The sequence below is a fragment of the Silurus meridionalis genome, chromosome 13 (assembly GCF_014805685.1).
Source record: "Silurus meridionalis isolate SWU-2019-XX chromosome 13, ASM1480568v1, whole genome shotgun sequence".
Taxonomy (NCBI): Eukaryota; Metazoa; Chordata; class Actinopteri; order Siluriformes; family Siluridae; genus Silurus; species Silurus meridionalis.
In genome coordinates, this window is record NC_060896.1 from 8,457,273 (window position 1) to 8,484,952 (window position 27,680).

General features: G+C 38.1%; 1 protein-coding gene across 1 annotated transcript; it reads right to left on the reverse strand.

The window, feature by feature from the left end:
* Nucleotides 1–1,346: 1,346 nt before the first annotated feature.
* On the reverse strand, nt 1,347–26,319 carry plcg2 (phospholipase C, gamma 2). The gene is made up of 33 exons (XM_046864481.1): nt 25,943–26,319; nt 22,263–22,458; nt 21,432–21,581; nt 21,143–21,236; nt 17,445–17,492; nt 17,256–17,340; nt 17,035–17,118; nt 16,901–16,944; nt 16,702–16,774; nt 16,070–16,171; nt 15,857–15,975; nt 15,655–15,740; nt 14,521–14,638; nt 13,879–14,047; nt 12,996–13,091; nt 11,558–11,641; nt 11,269–11,447; nt 10,861–11,061; nt 10,043–10,162; nt 9,646–9,826; nt 9,034–9,102; nt 8,556–8,665; nt 7,664–7,760; nt 7,520–7,586; nt 6,942–7,108; nt 6,732–6,834; nt 6,450–6,653; nt 6,167–6,306; nt 5,576–5,690; nt 5,264–5,443; nt 4,368–4,456; nt 3,994–4,190; nt 1,347–1,789 (listed from the first exon to the last, which is right to left on the reverse strand). Exons 2-33 carry the CDS (start codon nt 22,438–22,440, stop codon nt 1,747–1,749), a joined length of 3,792 nt encoding a protein of 1,263 aa, XP_046720437.1. The 5' UTR covers nt 22,441–22,458; nt 25,943–26,319; the 3' UTR covers nt 1,347–1,746.
* Nucleotides 26,320–27,680: the final 1,361 nt, after the last annotated feature.

Below are 27,680 nucleotides of genomic sequence, written 5' to 3' on the forward strand. Positions count from 1 at the left end.
ACAACTTCAGTTCAGCAATTTGAGCTACAGGAGCTCAGCCGTCCACGACCCTGTCGTCGTTTCACCACTGTTCATTCAAGAGCTGCAGTTTTGGAGATGCTCTGACCCAGTTGTCTACACATAACAATTCTGGCCCTTGTCAAAATCCTTACGTTTGCTTGTGTTTCTAACACATCAACTTTGAGGACAAAATGTTCACTTGCTGCCTAATATATCCCACCCACTAACAGGTGCCATGATGAGATAATCAGTTATTCACTTCACCTGTCATAATATTATAATGTTATAATGTCATAATGTTATGCCTGGTTGGTGTGTATGAAGTATAATATATGAAATAATATGCTTACTTTTCATAATGACTTTAGATGAGTGTTCAGAGATTCACATATTACATTTCACAAGTGTCTTTATTTAAATAGGTTTGCTTTTATAGTACTAATATTAGGGTCATAAACAATATATGGACAAATGTTTGTGGACACCTGCTAATCCCACCCACATGTGCTGCTTCAGTTGTATTCAGCTGTTCTAATAACCTTCACTTTCCTACAAAAACTTTCCCCTTGATTTTGGACCATGGTTGTGAGGATTAGTGACTTGTCAAGTTAGATAGGTACTGATGTTGGTGAGCTGGTCTGGGGTTCCCTCTGTGCTCATTCTTCCAAAAGGTGCTCAGTGAATATTGGGTCATGACTCTTCATGGAGCTCACGTTGTGCACAGGAGCATTGTCATTCTAGAACATTGGGCTCCTCCTCAGTTCCAGAGAAGGTGAAATTGTTCATTTTTAAGCTTACAAAGACAATTGTGTGCTTCTAACTTTGTGGTAACAGCTTAAGAAAGACTAATATATGGCTGTGAGGGTCATGTGTCTATAAAACGTTTGCCCAGACGATGCCAAAAAGTCACATGATAACGCAAACTGCTGGTTGAAAACCTGAATTACTGATTTTTTTTTCTGAACACTGAAATAAATCAATGCACGTGTTTAATATCTGTATCTGATTTATCCTGATCAGACTTATTTTACACATTAAAGCAATTTAGATTTTAGATACCTCACTCATCTTACATAGCATGGAGGTAGGTACCGCACTCATCTTTCATCTTGTCAGTCCACCTAATGCCATTTTTTGCATTATGATTTGGGTTTGGTTTTTGTTTTTTTGTGGAGAACATACAGAAAAAACTTCCAAAAAAACATTACCACCAGCTCAGACTCGAACCAAAGACCTTTCAGCTGTGAGTCTGCAAAACTAATAAATTAATTACTATTCATTTCTTTTGATTTAAATCATTCTGTCCAAAGGCCTATTTTTTAATATCAAACATAAAGCTTTTAAAGTTAATTCTTCAGCTTAGCCCTTTTTATTATTATCTCATAAGACAAGTGGCAGTAAATGAACCACACATTTTTATTACACTGCAAACAGATAGGAGTTGTAGTTTAATGCTGTTCAGCCAAACTGCTTTTCTTCATGAAAAAGGGGTCACCACAGTCCCAGCTCTTCACAGTAAAGGATGTTGTGCTGAAGTCGATGGTCAGTGTCATGGAGCACCTGACAGCGTTCTCACCCCTGAACTTTCCTCCCTGGAAAGCAAAACTGTCATAGCTCCCATCTCGAAGGCTTTCATCTGCCTGTGCTGTGAGTTTAAGCAGAGGAGCAGCTGAGCCAGGAAGAGGGAGCTTTATAAATAGAAGTCGTATGGAAGGGTAGTGGGTTAGGGATGTTTTGAGCACTTCTTCACGAGTAGAACTTGCTGTTGTTGATCTTTTTCTCTTTCATCCTGCAAAACAGCACACATCAGTGGTTTAAACAGGTCACGTACATACAGCTTGTTTAGATGAGCAATTTGAAAGCTTAACTGAAATTCCTACATTTCTGATGTTTTGCCAAAAAAAGCAAAGAAAGTGCCTCATGTCATGAACAAAGTCATGAAGACTTCATGTATAGTATGTGACATCGAAAAAACATGACTAACAATAAACGAAGAAGCACTTTTTACCTTTAAACAAGTTAATAAATATCTCATATTATCTCACATAGCATTTATGTAGATACCTCACTCATCTCACATAGCATTTATGTAGATACCTCACTCATCTCACATAGCATTTAGGTAGATACCTCACTCATCTCACATAGCATTTAGGTAGATACCTCACTCATCTCACATAGCATTTAGGTAGATACCTCACTCATCTCACATAGCATTTAGGTAGATACCTCACTTATCTCACATAGCATTTAGGTAGATACCTCACTTATCTCACATAGCTATTAGGTAAATACCTCACTCATCTCACATAGCATTTAGGTAGATACCTCACTCATCTCACATAGCATTTAGGTAGATACCTTAATAATCTTACATAGCATTTAGGTAGATACCTCACTTATCTCACATAGCTATTAGGTAAATACCTCACTCATCTCACATAGCATTTAGGTAGATACCTCACTCATCTCACATAGCATTTAGGTAGATACCTTAATAATCTTACATAGCATTTAGGTAGATACCTCACTCATCTCACATAGCATTTAGGTAGATACCTCACTCATCTCACATAGCATTTAGGTAGATACCTCACTCATCTCACATAGCATTTAGGTAGATACCTCACTTATTTCACATAGCATTTATGTAGATACCTCACTTATTTCACATAGCATTTATGTAGATACCTCACTTATCTCACATAGCATTTAGGTAGATACCTTAATAATCTCACATAGCATTTAGGTAGATACCTCACTTATCTCACATAGCATTTAGGTAGATACCTTAATAATCTTACATAGCATTTAGGTAGATACCTCACTCATCTCACATAGCCTTTAGGTACATACCTCACTTATCTCACATAGCATTTATGTAGATACCTCACTTATCTCACATAGCATTTAGGTAGATACCTCACTTATCTCACATAGCATTTATGTAGATACCTCACTTATCTCACATAGCATTTAGGTAGATACCTCACTTATCTCACATAGCATTTAGGTAGATACCTCACTTATCTCACATAGCATTTAGGTAGATACCTCACTCGTCTCACATAGCATTTAGGTAGATACCTCACTCATCTCACATAGCATTTAGGTAGATACCTCACTCATCTCACATAGCCTTTAGGTAAATACCTCACTTATCTCATATAGCATTTATGTAGATACCTCACTTATCTCACATAGCATTTAGGTAGATACCTCACTTATCTCACATAGCATTTATGTAGATACCTCACTTATCTCACATAGCATTTATGTAGATACCTCACTTATCTCACATAGCATTTATGTAGATACCTCACTCGTCTCACATAGCATTTAGGTAGATACCTCACTCATCTCACATAGCATTTATGTAGATACCTCACTCGTCTCACATAGCATTTAGGTAGATACCTCACTTATCTCACATAGCTATTAGGTAAATACCTCACTTATCTCACATAGCATTTAGGTAGATACCTCACTCATCTCACATAGCATTTAGGTAGATACCTCACTCATCTCACATAGCCTTTAGGTAAATACCTCACTTATCTCATATAGCATTTATGTAGATACCTCACTTATCTCACATAGCATTTATGTAGATACCTCACTTATCTCACATAGCATTTATGTAGATACCTCACTTATCTCACATAGCATTTAGGTAGATACCTCACTTATATAAAACAGTAGTAAATACATCACTATATACTATACTATACTCTGAGTCTAAACAAACCTGAGAATCATTGTCACCCTGAATTTCGGTTACAGAAGTACGTCAACATCAGTGTAGATTTGGCGAAGTCTCCATGCTGTTGCCAAACACAAGTGCTTCAGGATTGGCCATTAGACCATTACAAAGAATTAAGCATGATAATGAAGTGTGTATTCTTGTCGTTCTGTCATGAATAAACATTTATCAAACAAGCGAGGACATGATGCAGATACTAGTATGAGCTCGCTGAGTTCAATGCCACTCACTTCTGCTTGCATACTTCGTTGATCTTCTGGAGCTGACTTTCATTCGATTGGAACTCCTGCAATAGGACATCGTGGCTATTCGTGACAGCGGCACGCTGGAGGCCAGAGTGCGTGTCATACAAGAAGAGCTCGCTGCACAGTTCAGCTTGTCTTTTCCGCAGTTGGGTGGAGGAAGAATATAGCTCCTCTTCTGCTTTCTAATAATCAAACATTCAGCATTGAATAAAATGACAAATCATGACGACTAATTACATTCCTCTGAAATAAAATTAGTTTAGCGGGACTAATTTAATCTTAGATAAGCCAAGAAATTCGCACAATGTGACACGTGAGTCAGATATCCCTGTAGAAAACTGACAGATTGCTTCCCTTACCTCTACCTGCTGAATGTCCACATACACCAGAAGAGAAGCAAGATCTAGGTTCTCATTGTAGCCATTCTTCAGAGGAACTGAGCGATATCCTGACAGGCAGAGACACAAATGCACACATCACTCCAGATCAGCTCGAAATCATCTATGAAATGAGCTCTGAGTTACGTATGTAACATAGAGCGATCAAGTAAAAGACGTCCAATGGTCTGTCTTCTTCCCAAAATGATCCGTCTTGTAACGATGCCATTATCAGTTTCCAGTCAGGTCAGTGTGTAATAATATTATTACCCCTCTGCTGTATCCATACAAATGAGGTGTCAAACTGTGTGGAATCCCAAACCAAGCTGCAATGCCATCAAAAAAATGATAGAAAATACTGTCCAAGTGCTTGAAATAATGACTCCATGTACTGATGACTGGTTTCAGTTTGTTTTTTGTTTTTTTTTTATAATATATAATTCATTATTTAAAATGAATTTGGCTTGATAGATAGATGTTATATAAACCAGACAATTACAGCCTTTCAGCTAATCAGAAATTCCCCCAAAATTACTGAAAGCCAAAGAAAAAGTAATTGGATTTTCATTCTTCTTTGTCCGGGGGTTTATAGAACTAGCAATTTCATTCACAACTGCTAGAGCTCCCCTTTGAGTCTGGTTCCTCTCAAGGTTTCTTCCTCATGTCTTCTACGGGAGTTTTTCCTTTCCACAGTCGCCATGGCTGCTCATCAGGGATAAATACACACCACCTTAACTCTTAAAATTCTGTAAAGCTGCTTTGAGACAATGTCTGTTGTGAAAAGCACTATAGAAATAAACTTGACTTCACTTGAAAACTTGACTCCCCTCCCATTTCTTGCCCATTTTTGATTTATGCATATCTCCTGTGAGTCTCACCTGTGCGAATGCCCTTCACTGGAAAAGTAGCCTGAGCGAGAAAATTGGGGTCTGAGAACATGTCCTCCTCAAACACTACAAAGCGCAGGAAGCTCAGCTCTGGTTCATATACGGTGAAGGTGATGGTCTCTGCGTCCTGCCGGTGAGGTCCGAGCCACACAGGGTTCAATCCGTTATCATCTACAAACAAACACACATACACTCTGATAAACACAGGTTATACTTCAAATACTTTATTACTATCTATAGTCACAGTCTTTAAACAAATATTCTGCAAAACTACTGGTACTCGTCCATCCCCTCATTTCTTACGGCAGACTGTGGTCTTGAACTTGGAGGTGTCGTCGGTCTGGCCACACAGCTCGATCTCCACGAAGGGGTTAGAGATACTGCGGCCTGTCTTGGGCAGATGTCTGGCAGCTAACACCTAAAGCAAATGTACACATGACCTAAAATTACTGTGGTTTTCAAAAGCTGCAATAATTTATCACTACTAACATTTTAAAATTGTTAAAGTGATTATTTTAATACTGTGAGGATATTATATTTCTTTTTCATATTAATTTCATAAGAATAGTAAAAAAGGATGGCGCAAGAGCACCAGTTTAGAGCTGCTATAAATGACAAGAGGAACTAACTTCCTCAATGTTAGAAATGAACTCAAAATGGAATTAAAAAGAAACACATGGTTAACATTAGCAAATTTGTATACTGTTATAAGAAAAACATTTGCTGTTTTTGGAAAATAACCAACTGATTAGTTATATACTGGAAATCAGGAAAACACAGCATCAGGAAAACACTGAATTATAATAAACATAAGATATGGAAGAACTGCATAAAAAGGCAAGTGTGTAAAAAATGATAATACAGTAATAACTATATAGATGATTATCATCCTACCCTGACACAGAGGGTGAATTTGACAGTTTTCTTCTCCTGCAGAGGGTCATAAGCGTCTGAACGCATGAGCTCAGGCTGCAGTACAAATCCCGTGCCTCCGTTCAGACTGAAGAGGGCGCTGTTGAGCTGAGTAAACTTATCTGAACAGAAAGGAGAGCAATTTTTAGCACGTGACCCCAGCTTTTATATAAAGCCTTTCAAACATTAAATATACAATCAACTCGAGGGGAAAAAAAATAACAACATGTCAGAATGCATGCCATGCTTTTTCAATTTCACCCACCAGCAGTTTGGAAGTTGAGAGCTACCATTTGGCAGCCACACATCCATAGGAAAAAGGGGTCATAGTTGGAGGAATCCACCCGCTGGCCTTTGGGGTAGATGCGGCTCAGGGCTCTGCGGTTATACATCAGGAATTCACTTGACCTGCTCTTGCTGGGAACCTTGGTCTCCACAAAGGAGCGAACCTCTTTATAGCTGTAGTTGTCTAAAAGGAAGGTTTACAGTCATACAAAGCCAAAAAAAAAAAAATCTGCAAAAAAAAAATGGTGAAATTAAAAAATACCAAAACGATCCTTGTCTTTGCTGCGTGGCTGACAGTACACCACCAGATCAGACATTTCTTTGGCCACTTCATCTCTGATCTCCACCTTCTCCTGCTCCTTTTGCTGTAGGATAAATATAATGGCTGAATACTAGAATCTAATTCTTATTTATATGCATACTTTTGTCCAAAGTGTACCAGGTGTGTCAGCGTTTAACGTTTTATTCTTACCTCATACTCACGAGTACCCTCTCTCTGAGTGATGTCCCAGGCCACCTTGTACCATTCGTACAGCTCCTCTGTGGTGTCTGTGGCCAAGTGGAATGGCATTGTGCTTTCTTTACTGTCCTTGTTCTGCAGTGTCACTACCACAGGCTTGCCGTGTTGGGCCGAACGCACTGAGGACATGGACCAGAAAATGGAATTCAATTAGTATGACACAATAACACTAGTGTGTTATAGTACTGTGTTATACTAGTAAATTTAGAGTTCATAAGAAAAGCACTAGTTTCTGGTTGATAAGTGCAAAAAAAAAAAAAAATCACCCAAATATTACAAAGAACAAGAAAAGGAAAAATAAATAAATAAATAAAAAGCAAGACAATTGAAAGTTATTAGACCCAGGAAAAGTGAACATTTTAATTATTCAGGTGTTTCATCCAGATAAGTTTCTTCCACCCTTTTTTCATAGGAGCGCCGATAAAACCTAGAAGAAACTATGCAAACTTTCACTGAACTGTACAAAACAACATGCGATTTTATTTTGTCTCTTTTTTTTTTTTGTAAAGGAACTTTAGAGAAACTCTTACCAACGTTGCACCTGGAAATATCCACTACACCTTTACACAAGTCACCCAATGGATTATCTTCATCAGCCTGAAAAAGATGCCATTTGTTCATATAGTGTGGAATAAAGCACAAGCTCACATGAAAGCAAAGCAGGCCTTTCTTACCAGGTCCTTCTGCTCAGCGATGGCAGAGTTTGCCACCTCTTCCACGTAGTTTGATGGAAAATAGAGCTGTACTTTCCCACCATAATCACCTTTCCACCTGCACAAGAGAAAGAGTTACTTTTTTACAAAGCTACATATTTGAATCTTTAGCTGTCCAGGTTTCATGTTTCTGTACCCACTACAGCCTCACTACAGCTTCTTGGCTGACAGAAGTGGAAACCAATGTGGTCTCTAGCTGTTTTAACTCATGCACCTTGATGTTTCAGATTGCCATGCATTTCTGACATGCTCTTATTACCAAGACCATTTGTTTATTGCACTATTCTTAGTGAACTGCAGAAAATGTTGTGTGTGAAAATCCCAGGAGGCAAACAATTATAGAAATACTCAAATCAGCCCAAATGGCACCACCAATCAGGGTATAAGAAGATCTGATAGTTGATGTAAACATTATCTAATGCTGCTGGCCTGTATATGCATTATTATTAGCTCAGTGTCTAAAATGTTGGACTACTACACTACAGGTGGTGAAATGTAGAAATGAGATGAAATGTAAGTTGTGCTGGATAAGTTAATCTGCTTAATGCAGTAAAATGTAATCATTGAATGGACGAGTAGGTATACAAGTGTTTATAATAGAGTTCTCTCTAAATGTATACACCTATATAAACAGCACTCATAAGTCTCACTCAATTTCACCCAAAAGAGTACGAGTTCCCTTTTTAGTCTGTTTCTTCCTGATTCTATCTCAGCAGGTTCTTCATTGCCGTTGCTGCCCCAGGTTTGCTCATTACATTGCTGCAAAGCTACTTTGTGATATTGTGAAATATTTTGAAGAAATAGAAATAAATGGAATTGTCTCTACACAAAAAAAAAACAGTGAGTTTCTCACCATCCACTGCTCTCTTTGGTAACGTTGTAAATCAGTGCGCCCTTGCAGAAGCTCAGCTCGTCTGTCCGCATGGCCCGGTAATCATAAAGAGCTTTCACTGTACTCTGAGGCTGCAGAGAAACATATCGTCACAAGATCGGGAGATGTTACAAAACAGGCCTGATATTTCGATGAACTTTCAGCCTTTTTCAAAAAACTTTAACACTGAATCACCCTTTGACATGTCAAATATGTATGTGCAAGCTCACATAATGCAATGCAGCACTGCTGTAGGAGAGAGAGAGCGTAATCTAAATACCCTCAGGCATGACATTGCTCTATTAGGGACATGTTTCCTCTTTACTAAGAATGCATTTCCTTTCTGAGAGACAGTGATAGCAAACAGGGACTATTCCATCATAGGCCACTGCTTATAATGTAATATGGGACTTTCCCTGGATTTTAAAATGTGTAAGTGTGCTGGCATGAATATACGTACCGGCGATGGTTCAATTTCATTGGCCTCCACGTACTGCTTGCTGTCGTAAATCGAAGCACATTTGTCCGTCTACAACAAATGAAATAATAAAAAAAAATTACATTTTATTATTACCAAGGCTGCATCCCACTGAGAGATATTTATTGATACTGATACTAATAACGTACCCTTCTTATTATTAATCAATCAAGCATGCTATGAAACATTTATTCAATAAACATTAATATCTTCGTTTGTACGCGATGATTAATGTCCACGCTTGTTTCTTTTGCTTTGCGTTCTTTATTAAAAGCACTATTTAAATAGCACAGGATGCATCATCAGGTAACTGAGTTTTAAGCAGCTTCACTTGATATTTAAAAAAAGTGCAGGTTGCTTTGCTTCGTCTCATTAATTCAGAAGCACTTTTCACTACGTCGTTATGGTACCACACAGATTTTAGTTTCACGTTTCATTTTTATACAAGTATGAGCAAATCCTCAATCTTTGGCCAATACCTAAAAGCAATATCTGTATTGATGCAGCCCTAGTTATTACTTACTACATATTAACTACACATATTTTGTTATCTTCTTTTGTAAATGATTTTTGAAACTTGACAGAAGGACTGACCATGCTGAAGCGTTCCACTAGCTCTGGTGTCACCGGGTAGCGCAGTTTGGTCTTGCGGTAAAGAGGTTTCTTGCGGAAGTAGCTGACCAGCTCCACCAGGCTCTCAAACTCGCTAGTGGAACCCAACACGTACAGGGATCCTTCTTTGTGAATGCGACAGTGCTTGACCATGCCTTCACCTCTGCAAGAACACAGATGCCAGACAGTTTTATTCCTGCTCGATCGGTCATTCCAACAAAGTGACTTTACAAGGCCAAAAATAAAAGCACACAGAGGCTTCATTCACATAGGTTTTTAGCATGAATGCAAATAGGAAACATCGTGATCAGTTCCTTGATGTAGTGATGATAAAGAGGAAACGGTGAGTGGGACAAAAATGAAGACTCTATAAGTGTACCTGAAAGTAATAGCATAAGAATCAGGCTCTTCCCTCTGCCTTATGAGGAAGGCTCCATCTCGAGGGATCCTCAAGAGGTTGTCTTCTGCCTCACCTCGACTCATGTTACTGTAAAACCACCTGCACAGGAGAAAAGCACAGCATTAAAAAAGAAGCACTGCTTTAAAAAGAACACATCTGAAACCATATTTAAATAGGTGTTATGTGTTGATTTTAGGTGCAGATGTGTATGAACTGTGAGGAACTACTGTGAAATGTCAGTACAGATGAAACAGTATACTATTGTTTCACAGTTAAATGCTGGAAAGCTGTACAAAGCTATAATGGGTCTATTATGAGCTGAAAATGTATTATAAATGGTCCTATTCACTTTTTAATCAGAAATATGTTTGTTTTGCAAACACTGCACTGTATACTGTACAGCAAAGTATGTGAAATAGTTTATAATACAGTTTAATGTTTTATATTGTTTACTTTTTATTTGAATTTCTGTGTGTTTCATTTTATTTAATTTATTCACGGATAATTGAGCTAATTAGTGTTGAGACTAGAAATTGAGACAAAAAAAGCATTTGATTATTGGATGATGTTTTTTTATGAGTTGCAATTAGCACTACAATATCCTATATCTTATTTATTACTTATTGACACATGTGGTTTGCTCCAGTGCTAATTTATAGAAACACTTTAAAGCCTTATTTTTGGCTGATCCACTAGATTTCAGTTGTATATTTCATTTTTAAAGACATGATTTCATATGATAGGGCACAGATTTTGTAGCCTGTGGTGTCTTATTGTTGTCCACAGTGATCACTGACCCCTCGTTAAGATGCATGTTGGGCCGTGGCACGAAGTCAGTGAGGCGCAAGTTGAAGTCATGGCAACGAAGAGGGTTCTCTCTGTAGTGCTGGATCAGAGCATACACGCTGGGGAAGTGCAGGTTCTCCGTCAGAAAGTATACAATGTGGCCCCCATCTGAGGCGGAGCGGATCCGGCAGTGCTGCACTCTCCCACTCCGCCTGTAAGACACACAAACGGAATGAGTGACAAAAAAAATCTTTGTTATACAACTACAAATGCAAAAATGTTTAATAATATATAAAAGTGCCAAAATGGTGAATATGGTTCTGTGTGAAAGAAGATGGTTAGAAATGTTCACAATATAATTCATATATGTTTTTGAATTTCCTACAATTGAAAAGTGTGATGCAATTACAGAAACATACCAGAAAGACAATGTGCAGTCAGTAAGGAAAGTGTCGCTTTCTCGCACGAGAAAAGTTCCATCTCTGCCTCCAAACTCAGCACAGAATTCCTGCAGCAGTCTTTCAGCGGTCTGCCTGCCCTCAGCAAGACGCCCATGAAACCAGGGCTCTGACCGGTGCAAATCCACACTGCTTATACCCTGAAAGTAGAGGACACATCAGTCAAATGGCACACTCTTAGCCACAGCTCTAAGATTTTGACATTAAATTGTACTGTTTACAAAAACAAAGGTCAGTACATCTGAATTACCTTCCAAGCTTCCTCATCTGGCTCATTCTCTTCTGCATAGTACAGTTTGCTTTTGGAGATCACACAGTAGTGCTTATACCATCGCTAAAATACAAACGTACACATTTGTCATACATACTAAAATGAATCGAAATGAATACACTCAAGTCCAGAATTATTGGCACCCTTCAAGAGCAATTGAAAAAAAATAGAGTTTTATTTTAATCAATGATTATGCTTCATATTTTTATTCACACAACTGGAGGACCTTCCTGCTCATATGAAAATAATTTACTCTTAAAACATGCAATGATATTTTACCTCAACCTTTAGAAAAAAAAAATTCCCCTGGGGTATAAATATGTTGTTACACATACATTTTATAAAAAGAAGTATCAGGACACGTGACCTTTATGTGGTTCTTTCTAAAGCTGTTTGGAGGCACACAATTTCATTGGACGTCTCTGACTGCAGTAGCATTCAATTTTTTCCTCAATTAAACTAGAAGACCCAAACCTATTCAAAGTCAGCTCCATGAAGATATTGTTTACATGGGTAAAAGTTGAAGATTTTGATCTCATCATACAGCTCGGACCTCAAACCTGATGAACACTATTGGGATCAACTGGAACACTGACTGCACCACAGGCCTCTTCGCCCTACATTAGTCAAGTCAAGTCAAGTCAAGAGGCTTTTATTGTTATTTCTACTATACACAGTGGTACACAGTACACAGTAAAAAAGTACCTAACACCATTTTGGCTGAACACAAATCTCCACAAGCACACTCAAAAATCTAGTGGAACATCTTCTCAGAAGAGTGGAAGTTATTATAACAGCAAATGGAGACTAATTGTGAAATCAGATGTTCACAAAGAACATAAGAATTCTTATAGTCAGCTCTCCACAAACATATGTTTATGTAGTGCATGTAAAAGTCTTAAAAAAGAAGGATAATTAATGCAAATGTGTACATATAATTAAAAGAACAATTGCAACTAAATAAAAATCTTTCAACATTGATTAAAGTAAAAAAAAAATAAAAAAAGGCAGAAAGAGGTCCCATGAGTGTGTGTGTGTGTGTGTGTGTGTGTGTGTGTGTGTGTGTGTGTGTGTGTGTGTCTGTAAAGACCCAAATGTGAGATGTGGTCAGAAGAACCTGTGCACATCATCGATGTGTTTCCTGCTTAAGAGGAAACCCCCAATCATAGATCACTGATCCTGAGTGACTAGTTTGAAGCTAGTGGTCTAGTGTCTGAAAAAGAATACTATTATTAATTCTCTTTTAGTCATTCAACCAGATGCCTCTGCCAGGAAAATGATCTTTGCCACAAGAGATATTTTAACATTATAACCATATTCAAATGTGGAAACGTAAAGGATTTTTAAAAAGATTTTGTTCAGTAGGCATAAATAAACGACTATTGATTAAATTGGTATAAAATAAATTTTGAAGCACCTCATCTATCGGGTCCCAAATGGAAAGTTCTCCCTGTTTTTCTCCTCTGGACAGATCTTTCATTCCAAAGGTTTCACCAATATTCAGCTTTTTATGCTGGAGGAAGAAAATAAACATGTTAGCCGCATATTCAAACTCTCACAACCCGGCAGCCTACAGGCACAACGTGTTTGTCTCCTAGCCTGTAGCTACACTGTTTCCTGTTTAAGTATACGCACATGGCAGCATCTGCTTATACAATCGAAATAATAATTTGTAATTTAAGCTATTTTATTACAAAAGCTAAAATTCTAATTAAAATGTTTAAATTAGGTCAAGAGAGAAGTTTTATTGTGAAGAGAAAAAAAACAACATGAAATAGCTAAAGAGAAATCCAAACTACTGTAAATGACAAAAATGCAGGATTATAGGCGTTTAGTTTAATAATAATAAAAATATGATAAAAAAATATATATACAAAAATTTAAATAAATAAATATATACATATATATATACATATATACATATATATATATATATATATATATATATATATATATATATATTGCTGTTTTAGGTTTTAATTGAAATACAGTAACATAATTTTCAATTCCAACTCCAATGGACTTTACAATTGACTGATCAGCAGCTCTTCTTTAAACACACACAAACACACACACACACACACACACACACACACACACACACACACACACACACACACACACACCCAAGTTTCCATTTAACCTTTCATTAACATTTCTACAAATGTACCCAATATAATATATTATAAAAGAATATGAAAGGTATGCTGATTCAATTTACCTAGAACCTAATTAAAGATGGCATCTTGTGCTTTCCTGCAAAAATCCAGCACATTCTAATATAAACTAAGTTAGAATACCTTGATAATGATCTTGCCCTTGAGCTGGTTGGGTGAGGGCAGCTGCTCCGCTTCAAGCTCCACAGGTTCAGTGAGCAGCTTGTCCTGGAACACATCTCTGAAGTACTGCGCCATCATTTTCTGTTGCTTCACGTCACAGTGCTCTTCTATAGACAGCACCACTGGATACCTAACCACAGTCACAAGCTGCAGTCACAAAGCTTGACAAACATCTGCCAACAGCATGACTACTAAGTATATAATTTGATTATCTTAACATAATTATTTGGATTGAGATAAAGAGGGTGTACTGAATTAACTTGTAGAGCTGTAGAAATGAAATATCAAACGGTATGGCTTTGTAATAATGCAATAAGAAGCTAGGAGTTGACAATGAAAAACTTGAGTAGACTAGAACAAACTACTGTTGTACACCAATGGAAAACAAACAAAAAAATGGTAATTAAAAATATAATATAATGTTGCTATTGTGTTATGTGTAAGATTAACCCAGAAGAGATTTCATCACATCAGCTGGCCTGTCTATTGTGCTTCCCCCTCCAATAACAAAAATGATTTTATATTAAGCATAGGGCTGAGTGATTTATGGCCCAATGGACCACTGTTAAAGTTTGCTGTAGTTCCCTTTGCAGTTTCACTTACTCAGATGTTACGAAGGCATGATCGTTGATAGCTTTAACCACGTCTTTAAACTTAATCTTGGTTGTTCTTGTCCACCCGTGGTAAATGATTGGCTCATCTGGCCCACTCCAGCAGTCCACTGCATTACAGCAAGAAAATATAGTTAGGATAGCAAACAGGTAAACTGGCATATATCTTTCCAAAGTATGACTCAGTAAATGATTAGAATTATTCTTTCACTTGCTTTGATATTATGCAAACGTCTGTTTTCTTGTTCTCTTCCTGCTTGTACATTTTCTCAATAGATCATTAGGCTGCCTAAAACAACTTCTCTAGGTATCGATTAAAAAGCAACGTGGTTTTAAGTTTTAAGAAATGGTATAAACATTCAATTTGTCCTTAACCACTGCAGTGTTTTATATGGCATAAGTCATCCAAACTGATAAAGGTGTTTAAAATGGCAATGTGATCAATATGAATTAGTTGTGTGCTGGTGTGTTTGAGGACCAAAAAGCGGAGAAGCATTGATCAAAAATCATACTGGCTCATTTTTACCTGTTTTCTCAATAATAAAATACAGAAAATGGAGCACTACAAATGCACAAGGCTAGTTGGCACTGAGCTATATCATTCAGAGTTTAGAATTTTATTTGTCACCTCAAATGAGGAGTATATGCCTGGTGAGATCAATACTGTACTTTAATGTATTTGTTTTTTAATTGGGAACATAATCGCGTAAATGTTCCGCATTATTAATCTTAACCAAAATTCAACAGGCTGAACATTAACACGTTTTTGCAGATTGCATTAAATTACCAGTGTTTCGTCAGAATTTTTATATTTCCTTTGTGGCACACTTAAAAGAAGCTTTTATAATGCAAATATTTTGTAATGTCAATAAGGAGTACTGAACTGGGTCTTTACTGTGCAGGTGGATTCAGTAAAACTAAATCTATAAGGTGCCTATACGTTAGGTTTGTTCTTTACAAGGTTTATAAAATACTTTATTCCATTTTTAACATCATAAAACATAAACTGTCAAAGAATATTTAACCCCTGCCCCTTTCATTTTAATCAACGACTTCACCAAGACAATTATTTAACAGTTCCAGTTTGAAAGCTTTCATATGGTACAGGGAAATTACTGCCACTAACACTCAATGCAGCGGCAGCCCAGTCTCAAGCAGCGCACATAGGCCTCTGTAGAAGATTCGCTACGTAGTTGGTCACCAGTCAGATAGCTGCAAAAAAAAGTCACACATATCACACTTTGCCACAGGAAGTACCCTGTAGAAAAACAAGGCACTGTGTATGAATGTGGCTTTGTGAAGACTTATATGTGAAAGTCCACACTCACGTGTTGTGAGATGAGTTGATCCAGTAGTGAGACAAAGGGTTGTTCATGTCCAAACTAGACAATTCTGAGAACTTCTCGTCCCAAATTGAGTTCTCTTTGGAGAACAGAAAGCTGAGGAACTAGAAAAAAATTATAAAAAAACAAATAGACGATAAGAGGTACAATGTAATGTGAACGTTTAACACTGGTGTAAAAACCTTGAAGATTTTGTACCTCCCCGACTGTGAACTCTGGATCATTTGTCTTTCTCATGGTGTCATCGATGAAAATTGTCATCAGCTCTCGCACCTGATTTGTGTTGTTGGCCCAAGTTTCCTTCAGAACAAGCATTAAAATATATATTGTATCAAAATTGTAAATAATTAGCAGTGGTTCATGACAATCGATTAAAATAGGGAAAGACAACATTAAATAACAGTGTTGTCTCCAACAAAATAAAGTCAAAAGGTTATCCTATTTGATTGATGCTATACAGTAGCTTACTTTCCTGTAAAGTAAACCTGTAATGGGCACCTGAGAGCCAAAAGATATGAACAAACTAAGAATAGAAGAATTTCAAATAGAATTTTGAAAGAAATGTAACTGTGTTTGATATAATAGGTCTGAGTCATGCTGCATTTTGAGTGACAAAACAAAAAATACCCACAGTATTAAATTAGTATTAATCTTCCGCTCTTCCCTACTCGTAAATAAAACGTGGGCCAAATGTCAAATGGCTTAATTTTTCAAAGGAATTTAAAATATATAGGCCTGTGCTGATTTATATAAAGATTCTTTGCCTTATTTATATCACTTCAAAATGTATGAGCATTTGATGAACAACATCTACACAAAAACATTCTTACTTTTTGCTGATAGAGAAGGAATCGTTGGAAGTCATAAAGGAGGACCGCAGAGGAATCTGGCCTATCTGTGTTCCTACAAACGCAAACACAGCATTCCCATAAAAAACACAGATGACACAATAACTACAGGTGAATATTAAACGAGCACAGTTTCTTCTTATTTTTGGTGAGGAAAATTAATTGAGGGACAACATCTCACCCCATGATGAAGGCACAGGACTCCCTTTTAAACTCATCCAATATCTAATAGACACATGTAATTCAGTGCAAGCTTTAACACATGCAAGCGTATAGTTTACTGTGAATGACATTCAGTTAAAGTGGTGCACTTACATTCTTCTGGGCATCAAACATTAATTCATTGTAGAACTTGTGAAACTGCTCAAAGTCAAGGGTGTCTTTCTTCCCTCCAACAGCCTGGAAAAAACACAAGGTTATACACTCTGTTTATGAGTATTTTTGGCTAAGGAATCACTGAGATTCTAAGAGGCTGAAAAGATTAAATATTAATATGAAGGCTGGCTCCATCCAAGGTGGGGGGTTTTTTTTCGTACCAAGAATTTATCCTTCAGAAATCGTCCTCCAGGTACTTTAAAGTTGCTCTGATTCAAAAGAGACTTGACTTCCTTATTGGTGATGCTGTGAAAAAAAATTGAAAGCATTTCCTCACTTTAAAATTTTACCATGTAAAACAGTTAAGTGGAAAAAAAATGTCAAAACACATTTAAGTGGAAAATAAATACCTGTTTTTTTTAGTCTGATCGATAGAATACATCTGCTTCCGCAGCCAACTACATAGGAGAAAAAGTCACAGTCATTGTATGAACAGGAAACAGGGACGGAGAGGCAGTGTGAGTGTGAGTGAGTATGAACAGTACATGTGCTATACTCAGTATCTTTTTTATCAGGTAAATCTACAACATACAGTGGGTCGTTTTGCATGCATACACTTACTAACTGTTGCATATCTGTTGCTGTGTTGAATATTTAAGCCTAATTCCTCCATAACCAATAGAAGACCACATAACAATCTCTGACCAGAAATTATTTGACTTGCAGAATATTTATTTAATGTAAAAAGACTCACAACATAGTGAAAGAAGTAGTGTGTTTGGTTCTGGTTTCTGTGGTTTTTAACTATATGGCTGTCAGGAATTAGTAAAGAAGAGCCTGCCAATAATAAATATCCAGCACATCAGTGCTGTGGTCAGAAACTGACACCGATAAAGCCCCTACAGCAAAATTATCCACACAAGGGGTTTGCAATCCCCTCGAGCAGGGTCCTTTAAATGCCAGACCATAGTCCTGAATATGACAAAAAATATTTCACTTGACCAAACCCAGATGTTAAAAAGTACACTCGCAGAAGCAACCAGCAACAAAGTATTGATGATGTGTAATAATGAACTAATATCGCTCCTGTGGACTCTCTGTTGCAGTCTATTCAATGAACAATGATGCAGAAAGCTCAACAGACCTGCTCAGAGTAGTGGTCTGCATCAAAAACCACAAAAAAACTAGTGAGCACAAGTGGTTTTTACTTTAATGCAGGCTTGTTTTATTAACAATTATTAGACTATAGTTAGTGTACAGGTTGCTCAAGCAGCTCTGTTTAATGCATTTACACCATCTGTTTTTTTATTTTTAGTAGCTGCTTCACACTAAACTGTATCTCAGCAGTCTAAAACACATTTTATATATATTTTTGAGAAGGAGAACAACTTCAAAATAACAAAACACTATAAAAACAACGTATTTTGTCCACATAGTGAATTTGTCTGTCCACCAGACTTTTCCAGCACTATGTGGTTTATCCCTAAACTGTGGAACATGATTGGATAGGATGTGACAGAATAAAACTTTCCCTTCTTAACCCTGGTTCTCCGAGGGAACAAGACACTGCATCAACAACGCTTAAGGGAACGCCTCTGAGTGACCACTCTCTGAACCACGTGTGTAATCAGTCCAATGGAAAAGCGCATTGTCTCCGGGGGGGTGACATCACAACCAGGAAGCTATAAAAGCACATGCCGTGGACTTCAGCTGCGTCAACAACGCTTTGGGAACGAGTGTACAATACCACCAGACTGACCAATCCCTGCCTAGTGTGGATGAGCACAGCTAGATCGAAAGACAGAGGGGCCAGGAGTGGCACTAATGTCAAGGCTATAGGACCTGACAAAGTTCAGTAAGGTAGACAAGCCCACAGCACAGAGAGAGACACTCCGGAGGAAAAGGCCTTAGAGGCCACCACACTAAGGTTCGAGTGAGCTCTGACTATGAAAGGGGCAGGGAGGGCAGAGGACTCATAAGAGTCCACCTGCTGAGGGTCTGCCTATCCGCAGGAAGACCCATCTTTTGAATGGGTCAGTGGGGCAGCCGAGGGCACATTGGGGATATACCCCAGCCTGGGGTAGAGGAAGGCACTGGTCATGCCTGGGGGTCACAGAAAGAGATGAGATGGCCAGTAGAAAAGCCATCTTGACTGTTATCAAGGGCACCCCGGGAAAGGGCTTAAAAGAAGGCTTGGACATGGCCTCCAGAACTCCAGAAGGCACTCTGGGTACCACAGAGGAAACGCGTCACTAGCAGGTTCAGCAACTGCGAAGCAAGCGAAGTATGATAAGCCACAAGAGTGGACACGTATGGTCTGTACCACCTCGGCTGAGAGACCAGAGGCTAAGAGCTGTGCCCCCTCAGGGGCCATAGACACAGCCATATCCTCCACAGCTCGGGGAGGGTTGTAGAGCAAAGCACCCCCTGCCTGAGACAGAAGATCCACCTGAGAGGAATCTCCCAGGAAGGGTATTCGAGAAGGTTTACCAGGTCGGTGAACTATTAGGTGGCCAGCATGGGGCTACCAGGAGGAGATGGACTCCATCCTGGTGAACTCTCTCCAGAACTCCCAGAAGCAGTGCAACAGGAAGCATACTGGCGTAGCCTCGGCCAAACCCGCACCATAGCGTCTAGTCTGAGTGGAGCTGGGTGAGCGAGAGAAAACCAGAGGGGACACTGGGAGGTTTCTTGAGTCGCAATGGGGTCCACACACGCTCTGTAAAACCTCTTCCATATATGCTCCACCACATCCACCACTCATGACTGCCCTTGACCTATAAAGGAGGCATCCATCATTAACGTTGCACAACAACAAGGAGCCCCCAGCACAGGACAGGAACCCGTATTCCCCCCACATGTCTAAGGCCCGTAAGGCTCATGCGCCTCTCCCAGACAAGCTACACATAGACTGTGTGTAACACCCCCCCTCCCCCCCCCACTATATAAAGTGGGGGCAAGGAGGAACACACAGTCTGAAAGAATGCTTGCCTTTAATTTGCTTTCCCTTTCCTTGATTTTTTTTCCTTTTTTACTGACTTACCAATACTTACCTGCGGCAAAAAACAGACAAACACAGAGCGTTCCCTGAACAAACAGAATATAGTGCCGTCTCCACGCCATGTGCTTTTATAGCTTCCTGGTCATGATGTCACGCTTTTCTTTTGAACTGATTACACACGTGGTTCAGACCGTGGTCACGCAGAGACGTTCCCAAAGTGTTGTTGATGCAGCTCGATTTCCCGAAGGGAAACCAAACCTGTACCCAATTTTCATGGAGTTAGAGTGGAAGGTTTTGAGTGGCCGGCTATAGAGCTCTGACCTCAACTCTACTAAACGCCTTTGGGATTAATTGGAACGCTGACTACACCCCAGGTCTCCTCACCACACATTAGTACCTGACACCCTTGTGGCTGCATGAGTACAAATCTCCACAAGTACACTCCAACATCTAGTGGATCATCTTCTGAGAAGTGGGTGTGAGGAAGTGAAGGTTATTATAACAGCACACTGGGACTAAATGTGAGTTGGGATGTTTGAATAGCACTTAAAAAACTATAGTAAGGTGTCAACACACTTTTGTTTATACAGTGTAGGCACCATCAAGGCAGGCACCATCAAAAGTAATAACTATGTATTAATACAATCTTCAAAATATCTTATATACAGCCAGATTCTAAAATGATCTTAGCCAAATACCTCTGGGTTAGAGGTTTATGGTAGCATTTCAAAAAGATTTTAAGACTAAGGTGGAAATATCACATTCAATTACAAAAGAAAAAAGTTAACATTGAAATATGAAATTGTTATGATGGTAAAATATAACCTACTTCAAATCTCAAGAATAGCTTAAGGTGAATAATACAGGCTATAACAGTTCAGTCAAAAAAAGGTGGGACTCAAGAATGACAGCACATTATCAGATCTGTAGTCTCTAATAACACATCTGATAGTAAAGAATGGTAGGAGTGTAAGTTACACATGATAACAGTAAAAACCACATATCCACATATCAGCACCACAACCACTAAGATGCCACTAGCAACGCTGTGCACAGAGTCCAATACAAACAATCAGATTAGTGGTATATGCACACATACAGCCATACCTTTCTATAATTTCTGGTGTATAAGCCATCAGTGTCTCTTCTCTAAGCAGCTCTAGTCCTCTTAGCCATTTGTCTGCATCTTCTACTGAGTCCACTACAAAACAACACACACTGTACAATGACATTCAGTACAATGATTTACACATACAATGATTTATATATTGGACAAATGTTGTCAATAAAAATGTTGTAAATCAATAACATTTAGAGAAAGACATAACTGATATCTGCACATCATTTGCACAGTCCTGAATTAGGCCCTGTATTTAGGCCATGAACACACACTCACCCCCCAAGCTCAGGGTATTAAGGACAAACTGGGAGCCGTAGAAAATTGTAAAACACGTGTTGTCGGCATGCTTGTCCTTGCTGTCCTTAAATCTTTCAAAGTCTTTGGAGTTTTTTCCTTGTCGTACCTCACGGATCTCTGATAGATCCACTACAAAAAAAAGCAGATTTTTAAAAAGTACCTAATTTAAGCACACAACTTTTATCCCTCCCATCTAAATTAAACAGGGGAAGATTACCAAATGTGTTACCAAATGTATCGAAAAAAAAAAAAAAAAACCTGTAATGTTTATACTTAGCAGGGAGAATTTAGTAACAGTAATTTCAGGAAGTTTAAGACTCATAAAATACATTCTTATAAAAGACTTGAAAAGAATTTGACAAAACCTGGAGACACAATATATAAACAATATATAATTCAGTGTATTGACACATTATGAGTAGAAAAGCAAATAAAAAAAGTTGAAGAAAAAAAAATAAGAATAGACACTGAGGGAGCGATGGTAGAAGTAGATGTGTGACATTTTTGATAACAGAGGTGTTATAACACAAGGTATGCCATCTAATACTATAATTACATTGACTTTATAGTACTGCCTTAACCCACTCTCTCTCTCTCTCTCTCTCTCTCTCTCTCTCTCTCTCTCTCTCTCTCAATAAAGACTGTGAGACAAAATATGAGACAAAATATTAATCTCATGCTTGATATTAATAAAATAATAGAGGGCAATGACATGAAATTATACTGATTATGGCAACAAGTTTTCTTTACACTGATCTAGTAGCAAATTCAAGACTCCAGTTCTAATTCAGTCCAGGATGAGTTACTTACACACTCCATCTGTTTTGCCAGCAACACGTGTCCATGCCACCTGCTTGGTCTCCATAATGACCTGTACACTGAGTCTCTCCATTTTCTGCCTGTACACAGTCATTATGATGCCACTTTCGAGGTAGCGCTTTATCAGACTTTTCTGATACTCCATCAGGTCTCCGTGTCGCCCTGCCATCTTGGCTTCTGGCACACACTGTTATACACACAAATCAAACACACAGACAAAGATGTATAATCTCTGTCAATAATCATAAAGGCCACCAACATACCATATATGGCTTTCTTTGCAACTGATGATGCTAAAACATATGTAATTTTCTCAGAAAAGTCTAGGCAGTGGACATTTCTGAAATATCTGACAAAGCAACATTTGGGGGAATGTAAAAAAAAAAAAAAAGAGAGTAATGTTGCATAAGCTCTATGTGTATTTTCTTGACATGTCCATTTGTGTTATTATGGTCTTTGTGGCTTGTAAGGCAAAGGTAATGTGTTTGCACACTAAAAGGCAACGCAAAAGGCATAATATCAGCTGTAAACAGCAAGTTCTCTGTGGGTTTCGTTAAACAGTAAACTTTCATTACTGTAAAATTAACACATGGGTGTTTTTCCTAATGCTTAACCACGACAGGCAAAGCAGGCAGGAACGCTGTTCCATACAACAGCACACGTTTGCATTGCAAATGAAAGAGAACAGCAAATCGTGAAGTCCCAGAGAGTTGGGAGATTAGAGTCCTTCAGCTTTAGTAAAGCATTAACCCAGCGAACTCCACAGAGCACTTTTAGAAAAAAACATCCCTCATCAGAGCGAGCGAAAGAGAGCAAGCAAGAGAGAGAGAGTGAGAGACAGAGAGAGAAGAGAGAGTGATAAAGTGAGAGAGAAAAAAAAACGTGTGTTAAGAAATGTGTTCACATGCAGTTGAGTGCAAAGGTTTTCAACACCCCTCCTCAGTTATACATCTACTGACAAAAAAACTATTACCACAAGAAGTTACAAATGAAATGTGGGTATATCTTGCAAGAAGGCAACAATTCTAAACAAAAGACAAAATAATATGGTGGGTGAAGAAAAAAGTTTTTTTTTTAATGTGTGAAGATCCAATAACTGTTCAAAAAATTACAAAAGAGTGGAGGTTTTAAAAGAAACTGGTGGAAAGTTAGGAAGTATTTATGATCACATTCAGAATAATTAATAGAAAACATTTTCTCCTTGGCAAAAAATTGTTTAAACATGGTTCCTGGTCAGAATATGAGCAATAAGGAGACAAATGCACTCCTGAGAACTTCTGCATCAGTAAATGGACTTCTTGTACACAAACCTAAATTTATGATGATGATGATGATGATTAATGTTGATGATGATATAACAATATATTTCATGGTTCAAAACATTTTTTAACTACTGATCAAGCTCATCAGCGTTCAATGGAGCAGCACTGACTCGTGCTAACATTCTCCATCCACCTGTTTGCTTGAAAAACAATGATTTGTTATTGAGAACATAAACATTTTTAACCCAGGCCAATGCAGAATTTTATTATTTTGTTAATATTGATAACACACAAACTTGTGTAAAACATACACACTTAATGCCATTGAAAAATATGTAGCTTCATTTTGTCAAGCATGCACATTTATTAATGAATGAACACAAACCGGTTTTATCAGTAAAGGAGGAAAGAGAGTTAGACAGGAAGAATTAACCTTCTGTTCTACTACTTTTCGCAGGGCCACACTTTAATTATTCTCTAATCGCTACATACCTTAACTAATTTCACTATAATTAATCATTTGCAGTAGTTACTGAACAATATGCTTTAGGATAAAGCACAGTAAAATAAGCCTTTTATATATATATATATAAAATAAAAGATTTTCTTATCTTCAAGCACCTTCTCTATGCAACAGATGAGGTTCTCGTTTTTTTGTAGACAGGAACTTCTTCAATTGTAACATAACTTGCACAAATCATCGCAGGACATTTAATAAATGACTGGTGTTACTCTTTTCTTATGACCAATAATATTTTGTCTACATGCTGAAGCCATACTGTAGGTGCAGGAGGTAATCAAGATTCCTGGTCAAATCCTGAGTTGAATTTATCTTTCTGGAGTTCTGAAGCATGTTCTCTACATGCCTGTAGGATGGATCAGCTAGACTAAACCCTAGGTTTGAATGAAAGTGTGCTTTGGGATGCCAATTCGTTATGCACCAGCATCCTATCCAGGGTGTGTCTCTGCCTCACACCTAGAGTTACTGGGAAAAGTCCTGGATTCACCACAACCGTTACCAGGGTAATACACTTTACTGAAATCTTGCTTTTGCTGTTTTGCACAAACACTTAAGTTTAAATTTTTACACTCCTGTACTCAGTTCTCTTTTACACACTGTATTGTATAATAAACAGTAAGTAGCAGCATTACTTTGTGTTTTGTGTATTTGTCCTACACTGTCTTGTGTTGTCTTTGCACTGTCCATCGGTCAGGTTGCACACGATGCACTTTATGTGGCGAGGACTCTTACTAGTCCTTAGTCCTGTGTTTTTCTTTTATGTAGCTTTATGTTGTTTATGTAGTACCAGGGTTCGGGAGGAACGTTGTCTCATTTCACTGTGTACTGTGTCAGCTATAAATGTTTGAAATGACAATGAAAGCTTCTTGACTTGACTTTAATGAGTGTTATGAACCATAGACGTTTTTATTTCTGAATTGTCCAATCATACGCTGAATTTAACTAGGTTCCAAATCAAAGCGGGTAATATTTTCAGAATTTTTAGAATATACTGGGAGTTGATTTCCGCTATGATATTAAAGAAAGAAAAAGCCCCTTGGCTATGCTTCACTGACCTCACTTTGAAAACCACAGCCCTACACAGCTAACACAGAAGCTATACAGGATTCTTCCAGTTAAAGACAAAGCTACATGGTGTTAAAAAAAAAGCCACACGTACACACACATACACACTCACACTTACACAAGTACACACACACAAACACACACATACACACACATTGTATGTATATATATACAGTATACATGCAAAAAGAATTGCTCCGTCTGGTGTCCACTTACAAAATACAGGAAATAGAAAAAAACAAGCAAAATATGGTTGAGATTTGGTGTATAATGATCAGACATAAGAATGACAGGTGTATTACAAGTTGTAATATCATTGACTGGGATTCTGGGTAGAAATTGAGTTAGAAAAGGTGTCCAGCCTTAGGATTTTGCCATATAGATGTATCATGACTGATCTTTTGCAGACTTCATGTGCATGCATGTTGGAGAAAATTAAATGGAAATAAATGGCATGTCCAGCACATTGTCCTGTAGGCTGTAGACAAGTGTTTATGTTCATGTTATTTTATATTATTTTTAGATCAGAACATGTTTGCAATTCCAAGGTGGGGATCTTTTAGAAGAAAGTGCTAAATAAATGTCAACCAGAACTAGATTATGGTCATGGGTGCTCTCTCTTTAGATACTGTTTTATAATATACACATCAATATATTTCACATCATCATCATCATCATCATCATCATCAACATTATAATAAAGTGTCCTCGCCCTGTCCAACTCTCCATTCAGAACAGTTAACGTACAAACAAATTGCTTTCTCTTCCCCTTTTAGTAAGCTGTAAATCTCCCTATACACAGCAATGAATCAATTCAAGCCTACCAGAGTCGAAGGGAAAGAAATTCAGCTCACGTCGAAATCCTCCTCAAGGCACAAATGCACATTTTAAATTCCAGGAAAAAAAGTTACAGGTTCAATCCAAATAAAAACGGGTTTTCTCTTCTATCTGCTTTGGTTCAGCAAAACTTCTCAGTTCCTCAATTCACACAAGGAAGTAAACTTTAGAAGTTACCTCCCATATACCAGCCGATACTAAAGAACTATACAGTGTGTCACCATTAAGCTGACCAGTAGTGACATACTATTAAGTACGTGTGCGGTTTGGGACGTGGCCAGTAACTTTAATAATGGCAAAAAAATAAAGAGAATAAAAAAGACGCGGAAGTGCAGATGCTATCGATGCAAATCAGGTCCTGAGCAGGGTTACGGTTTACAGGGCTTTTAGGTTTAAAATAGAAATAATTACAATGTATGGGGTAGAATTTTAAGTATAAAAAGTGAATATATATATTGTATAAAATGGTAAAGCACTTTTTTGGAGTTTTAAAAGGAGTGAAAATGAAAGCACCTGTTCTCAGCTCCTGAGGGTGAAGCAATAAAGACACACACTGTACTACACACACACACACACACACACACACACACACACACACACACACATACATACATACACAAACACACAGGGAGAGACTGTGATACAGTATCTCACAAATGTGAGTACACCCCTCACATTTCAGCATAGTATATCTTCTCAAGGGACAATACTATAGAAATGAAACTTGGATATATTTTAGTCAATGTGCAGCTTGTATAGCAGTATAGATTTTATTGTCCTCTGAAAATAACTAAAAAAAAAACAGCCATTATTGTCAAAATAGCTGGCAACAAAAGTGAGTACACCCTAAGTGATGACAGCTGTATGTCTTTTAACCACATGTCCTTTTCCTCATGTTCATGCTTTTGTCTGTTTGACAGGACCAAACTATGTATCTTGTATTAGAGCAGTTACAATTTGAAGAATACAGTTCACCCATACTGAAAACTGGATGTTCAACATGGCAATTCATGAAAAAAAAGATCTCTCTGAGAATTAGAAATGTTGCTCTCCACATTGATGGCCATCATTCCAGAAGAAAGCCCACAAACACCTGGAAACGTCCTGTGGTTTATAAAGAGACTACTTGTTTGGCACAGATGGTGTCCAGCATGTGTGGTGATGCTGTGGTGAGGAGCACCAAGAAAACTGTGTCTTGCCTACAGTCAAACATGGTGGTGGTAGCGTGATGGTCTGGGGCTGCATGAGTGCTGCTGGTGCTGGGGAGCTGCAGTTGATTGAGGGAAACATGGATTACATACTGTGAAATTCTGAAGCAGAATATGAAGCTCTTCCTTCAGAAACTGGGCCGAAAGGCAGTTTTCCAACAGAACACGACCCAAAACACACTGCCAAGATTGACAACTGCCTTGCTGAGGAAGCTGAAGGTGAGGGAGTGGCCAAGTATGTCTCCAGACCTGAACACTATTAAGCACCTGTGGGGCATCCTCAAGCAAAAGATAAAGAAGCACCATGTGTCTAACATTCAGCAGCTCTGTGATGTCATTATGGAGGAGTGGAAGAGGATCCCAGCAACAACCTGTGCAGCTCTGGTGAATTCCATACCCAGGAGGATTAACACAGTGCTAGATACCAATGGTGCTCACACAAAATATGGACACTTTGGAGACAGTTTTGACATGTTCACTTCGGGTGTACTCACCTTTGTTGGCAACTATTTGGAGA